The sequence below is a fragment of the Micromys minutus genome (assembly GCF_963924665.1).
Source record: "Micromys minutus genome assembly, chromosome: X".
Lineage (NCBI taxonomy): Eukaryota > Metazoa > Chordata > Mammalia > Rodentia > Muridae > Micromys > Micromys minutus.
In genome coordinates, this window is record NC_137970.1 from 111,830,235 (window position 1) to 111,842,518 (window position 12,284).

Here is a 12,284-nt window from a genome sequence, read left to right on the forward strand (position 1 = left end):
ATGGCTGTGGCTCGGCGCGGCTGGCGGCTGGCGCCCCTTCGCCGTGGCGTCTGCGGGCCCCGGGCGCGTCCGCTTATGCGACCCCTCTGGTTGCTCTTCGCAGTGAGCTTCTTTGGCTGGGCCGGGGCTCTGGACGGCTCCGGGGGAACGACCAGGGCCATGGACGAGGAGATCGTATCCGAGAAGCAGGCGGAGGAGAGCCATCGGCAGGACAGCGCCAACCTGCTCATCTTCATCCTGCTGCTCACCCTCACCATTCTGACGATCTGGCTTTTCAAGCACCGCCGGGCCCGCTTCCTGCACGAAACCGGCCTTGCTATGATTTATGGCAAGTGTCTCGGACCCCTGTCCCCTAGCTGTCCCACTGTCCCTTTCTCTGCCTGCCGGTTGCTTTTCCTTCTGTCCTGGTCCTGTTCGGCCTACAATCTGCTCCCCTTCTCATTCCATTTTCCGCCTCGCCTTAAATCGTCCTCCGTTTCTGTCTCACCCCCTCTATTTCTGCTACGCCCCCCGTTTTTCCTACCTCGTTCTCAGCCTCACCTCCCCATTTTCTCTGGCTCTCCTTGCTGTTTTCGCCTCCGACCCCACCCCCTTTTTCTCTGCTCCTGGCTGCCCCTTCTCTGCCTACCAAGCTGGGGACCTGGACGGGTGGGTGTAGAGGATGGGAAAGGGAGTCGGGTGCGGTGGATGGGATGGGACTGGGGGCGGGGAAGACATCTTTGCAATCTATGTCTCTGGGGTGTCAGTTTGTTTAAGGTTCGTTGAAGCTGCAGTCCTGCCAGCATCTGGCATTCGTTTGGAACCAGAGTCGACCTTTACTTACTGCCCAGCGTTTGCTATGCCTCCTTTCTAGGTGCAAATGATAACCTTACTCCCGTGGAACCCACACAAACTAAAAACCTGAAGTAAGCTACAGAATGTTTAGGGCGTTTTAAATTTATTATACTATACCTGCAATACCTGAAGGGGACCCTTAGGGTTGACCCTTCGGGTTCAGGTCTATGAAAGTGAGAACAAGTAAGAGTTATGGTTTGCCAGCAGCATCTTACATACCATATGAGAACTGGTCAGCCAAGTAGTAATTAAGCACCCTCACGGATATTCATAGGGGTGACTTGCTGTTGGCATGAGGTTATTGATCAGTTGCTGTGTAAATGATTTTGGTTCTTCAGTTTCACTGTGCTTTCTTTTGAGGTTATTTATCTGTATATGTGTTAGGGGAGGGACAGATGATACACATGGGGCAGGGAGGGGGGAGAGAAAGAGAGAAACAGAGAGGAGGCAAAACCCAAACCACGGACTTAGAAGCCTTTTTGGCCCATTCTCCAGTCCTGTGAGGGGAAAGAAAATCTTGCTGACAGTCTCTTAACTGCCTGGGAGGGTATAGCTGAAGAGATGAGGGTAGACAGACAATCCATCAGTGCAGTTCATGTAAGATTATCTTCATTTGGTACAGTCTTGAATTACTGAGCTTGTGAAGGTTTGTTTCTGAAGCTTGAAGATAGGTATATCAAGGCTTGGAGCTAAAAGGCATTTTCCCATGCAACCCACACCCACCCATTTCCAGTAAATCCAGGCTTCTAGAACATGCATGCATATCAAAGGTGGTGATAAAAGGTAGTTGTGTGCCTTAAGAAAAGGCATGGACTCATGCTCCATTTCCATTGGTAAGATAATAGATTCCAAGCATGGAGACTGTCCCGTTTGCTAGAATGTCAAAGCTGGCATTCAAACCCTTAAGGCTAATTGGTCACACAAGCTATATATTTTATCTAATTTCTCTATGTGACACTGTATGTGACTTGTTTACTATCTTCAGCAAACATAAATTGGTTAGTTTGTTATTATATATTATGTCCAAAAACTATAGACATGTAGGACCTGTACTTTCAGAAGTAAAGACAAACCATTAAAAGGATAGAATGGCATTTGAACGTTGATTAAATGCAAAATGAACCTTATATTGTTAAAAATAAGGAGCTGATCACAGATAATCTCTTTCCTATTGAGAGAAATGTTTGATATGATAGTTGATGGTACAAGGCTTTAGACCAGGGATTGGCATTTTTAAAGGGGTAGATAATAAAAGACTGTTGATTGTAAGGGGTCATGTATATTATATATTTTATTCTCTCTTCCTTTTTCTTTCTGCAAACATTTTTTTTAATGTAAGAAACTAGGAGCTGAAGAGAAAGATCACTGGGTAAGAGCGCTGGCTGCTTTTCCAGAGGACCTTAGATGAGTTCCCAACCTCAACATACTGGCGCAGGGCCATCTATAACTCCAGTTCCAAGGAATCTGATGCCCGTTTCTGGACAGTGGGCAGCACACACACATGGTGCACCAACATACATGCAAGCAAAACATGCATCCACACAAAGTATACATGCATTTAAATTTTCTATCTTTAGGCTTTTAAAAAAGAAACGTAAAAACCGTTGTCAACTCTTGGGCCATGCAAAAACAGACTGAGGCCTGAAGCTGCAAAGTCCTTGAGTCAGCCCCAGATTTCTGTTCTACTATGCCAACAACTATTCCTGATTTTTAGCTAGCCCCTGCTCATCTTTAATCTATGTACTGGGAATAAATTAGTAGAACTGTTTTCAGCGTAGTCCTTGACTGCTGAGTAAATGCTCTTGTTGCTGTTGTAGCATATGCTCCCAGGGTCAGAAAAGTCCTTTGCCTTACATAGTCTTACAAGACACAAACAGTACTTTTTTTTTTTTAAATCAACTAGGGACTTTGGACGACCCTGAAAATGTTTGTTCTTTGCTATCTGGTGTCTGAAGTAGGAAAACAGGATTGCTGATGGCCTTTCCGAACACTTCTACAATGGGATTGAAAAGTGCTTTAGTAGTAATAGTCTATGAGGGAACAGCAAGGGTATCACTTGAAAAACATGAGGTGCAAGAGCATTAGTCTGAGAGTCAACCCTGAGATTGGCTTGGCATTCTGCAGCTTGTCCCAGTTTCTCGTGAGAAGCGATGACGGGCTATGGAGCAATCAGGTTCCTAACTCCCAAATCCAGCTCCAGACTAAATGGGATTGGGGCACTGTATTTCCAGTGTTCAGCAAATTGAAGAAAAATGCTGTTTATTTATTTATTAGAAACTTCTCTGGTATGTAACTTCTCTGGTATTTCTATGTAGCTCAGACTGATCTTAAATCCATGGCAATCCTGCTTCTGCCTCCCAAGTGCTAGGATGCCAGGTTTCTTCACCATAGGTAGGTCATTTATCCTTGTAAGAAGCAAATGTAAAAACCTTAAACCACAGCTGGAATGCGGCACTGTACACCTATGATCACTAAGCTCCAGAAATTGAGGCAAGAGTTTGGAGGCTGTCCTGGTCTGCAGAGTGAGACCCTAGCTCAAAATGAACAAACAGAAAGTGAACTAAAGTCACCTATGTGGTTAGTTTCTAGACTTTAAAATAGATTAATAGTTGCTGTAGTTAAAAGCACTGACTCTAACATGTGTGGGTATACAGTGGACCAGAGCTCAGCACTGGGTACCTTCCTTAATCATTGCTCACCTTATTTTTTGAGACAGGGTTTTCCAGTTAACATGCACTTCATAGGTTGGGCTAGAGTACCTGGCCAGCAAATCCTGTGAATGGATCTTCCTGCCTCTACCTCTCCAGCACTGGGAGTGCAGGTGTGCTCTGATGTAACCCTGTTTGTACGTGGATTTGGGGGACCTCAATTCAGATTCTGCATGGCAAGAACATTGCCAGTTGAGCCACCTGAAGCCCCGCGAACAGAGTCAAGGCGCCCACGTGTTTTGCTTATTGGGCTAGCTTTCTTAGGAAGCTGAAGAGTGAGTCACTGTTAGTGGAAATTGTTGCCATCGTTAATTAAGTCTGAGAAGTGATCACTCACTGCAGTGTGCTTAGACATAAGCAAATGACAGAAAAATATTTGTTTTGCCGTAGAGAATCTTGCTCAGTTAAGTCCTAGGATAAACTGTTAATTTTGTCAGTAAACATTTATGATTAAATGTCTGTGTTATGTGGTAGATGATGAGAAATGCATGTACAGGCCACATTCCTTGCCCTCAAAGTACTTACAATCTAGTGACTTCATAGATAGTGTTTATTGAGGATTACAATGTGTTAGACTTTGTGATTCACGTTTGAGAAGCATATTGTTTAAACCTCATAATAACTCCGTGGTATGGGTACTTTTTGTTATCTTTCTCAGTTACAGATGTGGAAATTAGGGCTCAGAGAGGTTAAATAATGAGCTGCGTGATACCCTCTGTTTAGTTAGGATTCAAACCGTCTATCTGGTTTAAAAGCCCCGTTTTCTTAGCCAGTAAATCCCAACGGCTGTCAGTAAAAGCTCTGACTTTTTTTGCTATCTTGAAATTCAATTAGCCATTGCCATAAAATTAACTGTTTTTTAAGAGACCGTATTTTTATACATATAAATGTTTTGTCTTCATGCATATCTGTGCACCACATACATGTACTTGTCCTCAGAGGCTTGGATTGGCATCAGAACCCCTGCAGCTGGTGTTAAGGATGGTTGTGAGCTGCCATCTGGATACAGGGACTCAAACCTAGGTCCTTTGCCTGAGAAGCAAATGCTTTAAAGCTGCTGAGCCATCTCTCCAGCTTCCTCTGACAGCATTTCTGAAACGTTATGAATGTTTTTATGAATGTATGCACATTTTTGCTAGGGAGCCCTGGGCATTGAACCCAGGAACTCACTCATGCTTGATAAGCATCCTGCCACTGGGCTAGATCTTCATAGCCCCTTTAGTTTTGGTTTTGAGACAGGGTCTTACTGAATAGACCTGACTAGCCTAAAACCTGCTTTAATTATTCCTGTCTTTTGAGTGCTGGGACTATAGAACAAACACTTCTTTATTTAACATCATTGTTGTTGTATGAATGTGTTTGTTTGCATTATGAGTTGTGCATATCCCACAGTATACATTGGAGGCAAGAGGATAGATAACTTTGTAGACTGAGTTTTCCAGAGATTGAGCTCAGGCCATTAGGCTCCCGGGGCAAACATCTTGTTGGCCACAAATACTTCTCAAGGAGTAGAGATTTTTTTTTTTTTATCACTTTTGTCTATACTTAATTCTTCAGGGATAGTACTTCCATATTTTTGAGCACCAGAGTTTTCAGGTGCAATAGGCAGGAAGCCTGGGCTGAAATTCCTGAGAAGGCCATGGTCCATTATCTAGAGAAGCAGACAGTAGTGGGGCCCGGGTTGTGCTAACTTCCTTATCGCCAGAAGTGCTTTCAGCACAAGCAGATCATCAATGCATGGTAGGGGCAAGCTTCTGTTTTGTGAAAAGTATCTCTCGTTGCCTGTTATTAATTTAAATTTTATAACATCAATATATTCTGTGCCTCCATATGTGTAGGATACTAGAAGTTTCTGCTTTATCTCCCGAACAAAGCATTCTTTTGTGACCCTGCTCTTTACTAAGAATTGTTTTAATTCCATGATTAGGATTTGACCTTTTACAGACTTGAATTTTGTTGATCTGTCAGCATTTTTTTCAGAGAAATTTTAATTTTCCAGATGCTGTAATGAAAGGATCTGTCTTATTTCCAGCATAAGCGGTTGTTCTGCTGCTGTTGTTTTTCTCTTTTCCAAGGTGTGTGTTTCAAATCTGATCAAGTCCTGGGCCTGGATTAGGACACCTGATGTAGATTCAGGCATGCAGAGGAACCAGTGCACACTGTTCCTTGCATCGGAAAGAATTTATGATTTTGTTTAATATTTATATGAGCTAAACTGTGAGGTTTTTTTACATGTAAATGCAAAGGGATAACTTTTACTGAGCCTGTTCATTGGGAAGTCTTTTGGAACAAGGGAGAACTAAACTGTCACCTACACAGAGGGATTATGTGGATACAACCTTTATACCCTTCCAGGTTATGACTATCAAGAACTGTTGATATCCTGTCACGATGTTCTTCCTCATCTCTCCCTATCTATTTCTTATTCCTATTCTCCCCACCTTCTTCTATTGCTCTGCCCCTTTTCCTTTTCCTGCTTTCTTCTGTTTATCTTACTATGGGGGTTATCTGGACTCAAGAGCTTTCTGCCTTATAGGTGTGCTCACCACACCCAGTTGTGTTTGTACAACTGGTGTGTGTGTGTGTGTGTGTGTGTGTGTGTGTGTGTGTGTGTGTGTGTGTGTGTGTGTGTTGCTGGAGTTTGAATTCTGGGCTTTGCACAAAGATGTACCTACCAGTCTAGTAGGTACAGAGGTTTTAAAGTGAATTTTCATTTTAGGTTGGAACATTGGCCAAAGCATTTTTCAAATTGATATTGTGCTGTTCAGCAATTCATCATTGCTGCTTACCTTAACACACGTGGTGGTTGTGAGTTATAAGGGCCTGTCATCTTTTTCCCCTTCCCTTTCTCTACCAGCTAAGGCTTTTACATCCTCCTTATTCCTTTTTTCCACTCAAGTCTTTTCACACAATATATTTTGATCATATTTCCCTTTTCCTACACCTCTATACCCTCTTCACGTCCCTACCCACCCAACGCCATGTTCTCTCACTCAGAACAAAAACAAAGCAAAAATTAAAAGAAATGAACAGTAAGATAAAAATAATGAAATTAACCAACCCCCAATGAAAAGTGGAGTCTGTTTTGTTTTGGTTATCTACTCCTGGGCCTGGGGTATGGTTAATATACCCAGTGACAATACATTGGAGAAAACTGATTTTCCCAGCAGGAATTACCTGCAAATAGCTTCGTGGTAGGGGTGGGACTTTGGGCCCATCTCCCCTTCTCAGTGCTGGGACTTTGTCTGGTTTGAACCTGTGCAGGTCTGTGTATGCTGTCATAGTTTTTGTTAGTCTGTGTATCAGTTAATTCTTTATAGAAGATGCTATTTTCTTGGAGTCATCCACCACCTCTGGCTCTTACATTCTTTCTGCCTCCTCCTCTGCATAGATGTCTGCCTGAGCCTTTACAGGAGGGGTTTGACAAGAGACATCCCATTTAGGGCTTGGTGCTCCAAAGTCTCTTCCTCTAGTCATGTTGTCTACTTGTGAATCTCCATGTTGATTTCCATCTGCTCCAAGAAGAAGCCTCTCTGACAAGGATCGAGTCATTTCCTTCTCCTCCTGAATGCTTAGCCACCACTTATTTCTTCTCACTCCCATGGCTTTTTCTCCTTAGATTCATTATCAGTTCCTTGGTCCCTATTGGCCCCACAATGTTAGTTATTATGGGTCACACTTAGGGCCTACATCTGTAGCTTTTCCCTATACTTTTTTTTGCTTCCAGATGATTATCTCATGTATGTTCAGACTTTTACCACTGATTACCAAGTTGAGGTTCCCTACTTGCATTCTAGACTCCACATTCTAGACTCCAGCCTGCACTTTCACAGGCATATCAAACTTAACATGTTCGAACCTAAGCTTATGGGGGCTGGAGAGATGGCTCAGCAGTTAAGGGCACATGCAGCTCTTCCAGGGACCTTCGTTCCTGTGTCAGGCTTCTCCAAACTGCTGACACTACAGCTCTAGGTCACCTTCTTCTGTCCTCCATGTGCCTATGACAGACAGATGCATACATATGAATCAAAATCTTTTAAAAACTAACTTGGCCTTTTCCTCCTGTAAATCCATTCTCCCTGATGTTTTCCCACTTCATTAAATGGCCCTGCATTCAACCTGTGTGCTCCAGCTGATGTAACCACCTCATTGACAAGTCCATTAAGGCTCCCCTAGTCTTTCATTTTGTTCTTCCTAGCCTATTCTACTTAGCCACCAAAGCTTTCTAAAACCTGTCTTCCAGCCACCCCCACTTCTGGCATTATTCTCTTAGGTGAGGTCCAAAGCTCTCACTGCCTAATGATTGCAGTGTTCACCTAGACAGCCATTTAGATCCTCTCAAGTCTAGACCAATCTTTTAAAATAGAACTCTAATGTCCTGCTCACACTCAGGACTTGTGATTTCCTTTTGCTTTAGGACAATAAAGTCCTAAAGCCCTTTCTTTAACACTCGAGGTTGTTTATGATCCAGTTCCTGCAGATCTTCTGAACTTCACCCCTTGTCAGCCCCTAATGTAGCCATTAACACCTTAGAATTCTCTTTATCAGTCTTTGTTATTCCTTCAGTAGATACATATTCTGCTATAGCTATTCCTGGTAGTGAATTTACTTAGGTGACATTGTTGGGGAAAAAAGCCCTCTAAGGTCCCATTCACTTAGTTTTGGCTAACTATTCCCTGTATTTAGAACATCTTATGTGTGTGTGGGGGGGGGTTACATAATGATTATTAAAATAGTCATTTTTGGTAACTGGACTGAGAAAACTTTAAAGTGGACTGTGTTGGCAATTTACATTTTAACAATTTACATTTATGGCCAGTCAAAAGGCCACGGGAAGATAAAATCTAGTTAGCACAGTGACTTTTGGACATAAGAAAAGTTCCAAAAATATGAATTCAGTGTGTAGTTTAGGTATATGCATATGATGGAATATGAATTTTTCATACAAATGAAGTTTTCATACATTCTGCAGCCAAGGTGAATGTTCAAATATTATACTAAGCTAAAGTATCCAGACATAAGAGGCATTGTAGGATTACTTTTATATGAAGTATCCACTCTGGACAGGTCTATAGAGATGAAAAAGAAGATTATTACTTTCAACTGTTGATGCTTATGGAGCTAGAGAGATAGCTTAGTCAGTAAACTACTTACTATGAAGGCATGAGACTTGAGTTCAGCTTCCCAGCACCCAAGTAAAAGCAGGCATGGTGGCATGTGTCTTCGAGCACAGCTCTGAGGGAGAACAGAGAGAGGCAGATTTCTGGAGCTCACTGGCAACCCAGTCTAGCCAGTATCAGTGAGCTTTAAGCTCAGGGAAAGACCCTGTCCCAAACAATAAGGTGAAAACCGACGGAGGACGACACACAATGTTAGCATATACCCTCTACTACCACATATCCACATATGTGTATGCCTGTATGTGTGCATACATATATATGTGCTCTTTTTAAGTTAAAATGGGCCAAAAAGCTAGAGTTTGTGTATAGGGGAGAAGGGAGCATTGTAATTTTTTGGAAAGTTGAAAATGCTTTAGAATTAGTGGTGACTGAGTTACACTTTGTGAATATATAATTTGTGAATATATTAAAGAACACTGAATCTTAGAATTCAAAAGGATAAATTTTATAGCATTAGAATTATGTCTCAATAAAGCTGTCATTAAGCATTACAGTTTTATCAGTATAATTTTATAGAATTCAGAGACTTGGGAAAATCTGCATGTGAGTAGGAGTAAAATCTGTGTGCTGATTACATAGGAATAGGATCAGGACTTTTCTTTCATGTATTGATTTTGATGTGGGCATTTTACAGTTTAATTCTGACCTTTCAGTAGTAGAAGAATTCAGTCAATCTATAAATAGTGTATTTACTTTGCCATTTATTAAGTATATATTATTTTATCACCTATGGGTATGTGCTTTGGGAATAAGCACAAGGAGCATATATGTTTGTCTTGTTAATTGATGGATGGAGTTTTTAGAAATGCATACTTCTATGGCCTTTGGCTCAAACCCAAGGAGCAGCACTAAAGAAAAACATCACTTTTTCCTTCTTGTTTGAAAACAGGCTCTGATGTAGCTCAGGCTGCCCAGGAAATCACTATGTAGCCCATGCAGGCCTTGAACCCAGTCTTTCCTCAGCCTCTTGAGTGCTAGGATTATAGGCCAGGCTTACAAAGAACAATTTCCAGTGTGACTCCACATTGTCAGCTCGATGCCACTTAGAGCATACGCTGCGTATTGATGAAGGTATTTCCTCGTTTAGTTACTTTCCCTGTCAGTTATGGAGATGATGACCCAGAAATGTAGTGGTCTTTACTCTTACTCTAGGGCACCTTTTCCCTCCTGTCCCACTGGATTACCTGAAGATTGGACTCTTAGGCATAGAAATACAGTAATACTTCAAACTGTAACAGCAATTTGGTCTGAAAATTGGTTCTGATCCACAAGGGACACTCATCTGAAAATGTCTGTTCTTAATCTAGAGTTAATGTGTTGGGTACAAATAAGCACTTTTTGTGTGTGAGAAGAGCTTATGTGCTTCTTTCATTTCCAGGTCTTTTGGTAGGCCTTGTGCTTCGGTATGGCATTCATGTCCCAAGCGATGTGAATAATGTGACCCTGAGCTGTGAAGTGCAGTCAAGTCCAACTACCTTGCTGGTCAACGTCAGTGGAAAATTTTATGAGTATACGCTGAAAGGAGAGATTAGCTCCCATGAACTCAACAATGTTCAAGATAATGAAATGCTTAGGAAGGTAAGTTTTTAGTTGAGGGGGATATCTGGGTTTGTAAAAGCTGTGTGTGGGGCAACTAGGTGTTCCTTTCTTCAGAAAAAGAACTACCTGTTTTTTTTTTTGTTTTGTTTTGTTTTTTTTTTTTTTTTATTTTCATGGCAGCATCTTGTTTGTGGGCTGCCCTGGAATTGGCTACATAAAACAGGCTGACCTGGGACTTGTAGCAATCAGTCCTCCTGCCTCTGCCTCCTTGGAGTTACACATATGCACTACCTACCTCTCTCAGCTTGTGTCACTATGCCTAGCTGCAATTTTTATAATTAAAAATAATTAATTTTAAAAGTAGTAAAACCCGTTAATAAATGTAATAATGGACCTGCTTATGTTTTATTTTCATGATTAAGGCTAAGATCCTTAACTGTTTTACTCAGTGTGTACGGTTTTTATAACGGGCACTGTCTGGGACCTGAGTTCAGAGGAATGCATACGCATTTCTTCAACTTACAAATGGTCCTGTTGCTTTACAGTACCTTAGCACCTTGAGTCCGTTTAGTTCTACTTATGGTTCCGATATTTCACTGGATTATTCCATGCCTTGCTTGTATCCTAGACAAATATAATTTCACCCTTCTTTGATTCATAATCTTGCACAACTTGTGGGTCCCTAGTAAGAGCCTCTGGTATTGCAGCATGCTTTTCAAGGGAGGCTGGGTTGCAGGCTCACTAGCTTTTCCACCCTGAAGTAGCACCAGTTCACACATTTCTGTTTTCACCCCCCTTCGTCTCCTGTCTTCTAGTTAGTTCACTTGAGTTTTGCAGCCTCTTAGTTGTGTGCCTATTGGTTTAAAACTTCCTACCAACTCAAAGTGTACTTTATTACCAGAGTACTTAGCAGCCATAGAAAATGGCCAGTTTCTTAAAAACACTAGTAAATGCTGCTTTGCGTACATACCAGATTCTCCTTCAGAACAGAAAGAGGGCATCTGCACTATTAAAGCAAGTAAGTTTTAGAATGAGTGAGGCTCTGAGGACTGGAAATGTTGGGTTGTATAGAGAGTTTTAACTACAGTATTATGCTATATAGCTTTACAGAGATTCCATGTGTAGCAACTCAGTTTAATTTATCAACAATAAGTATAACCCTGTTTCTGGATTCGGGTCTCTTTTGGATAAAGCAAAAATTTGTTTATATTTTCTCTATTTTTTAACATTTTAAAATTTTATTTTGTTGAGACAGAGCCATGCTATGGCCCTGTTTGGTCTGTTTCTATGTAGTTCTTGCTGCCTTTGGGCTCACAGCAATTCTCCTGCCTCAGATCCTTCTCAAAATGCAGGGATTACAGGTGTGTATCATTGTGTTCTGTATAGTATTTATAACTTTCCATAGACGTGAGTGAGTGATTACTGCAGCATTGTCATCCAGCTCTCTACCTAAAAACTGTCATGTAAAGCATGCGAGAGTTAGGTTCCCTACCGGAAATATTTACTTTTAAGCTAATATATAAAATAATGGGTTATTATATTTAGATCTAGTTTGTCTCCCTCTTCTCCCTTTTCTGTTGTCCTCTTCTGTGTTCCCTGTCTTCTTCTTGTATGTGGTGTATTCTGCTACCCTCTTTTCACACACACACACACACACACACACACACACACACACAGAGAGAGAGAGAGAGAGAGAGAGAGAGAGAGAGAGAGAGAGAGAGAGAGAGAGAGAGAGAGATTGCTTAAGGGCAAAAGAATCCTTGCAAGTGCACATTAATTAGAATATTAAATAAATTAGAGTATTAAAATCTAGGATATGTTAAAAAACCCTCCAAATCTATCTAATTAATATGCTAATCAAGTAAATAGTCATCAAAAGAAATAAAAATGACCAATAAAAAGTGTTCAGTATCAGAGAAATGCAAATGTACACTCATACATGAAGTGTTTTGAAGTTGAAATAGAAATGTTCTTGCTGTTGACCAGTTTAACCTTGAATCCCTTCCTTTGGATAGTTTGATGA

General features: G+C 41.3%; 1 protein-coding gene across 2 annotated transcripts in view; it reads left to right on the top strand.

The window, feature by feature from the left end:
- Positions 1-12,284, top strand: part of SLC9A6 (solute carrier family 9 member A6) — a gene marked incomplete at its 5' end in the record, with an annotated part of 54,936 nt that continues 42,652 nt past the window's right edge. For both annotated transcript variants that reach the window (XM_080911109.1, XM_080911108.1), the window contains 2 exons: positions 1-328; positions 10,101-10,300. In XM_080911109.1, the coding sequence (XP_080767235.1) occupies positions 1-328; positions 10,101-10,300 (528 nt within the window). The remainder of the gene's footprint in view (positions 329-10,100; positions 10,301-12,284) is intronic.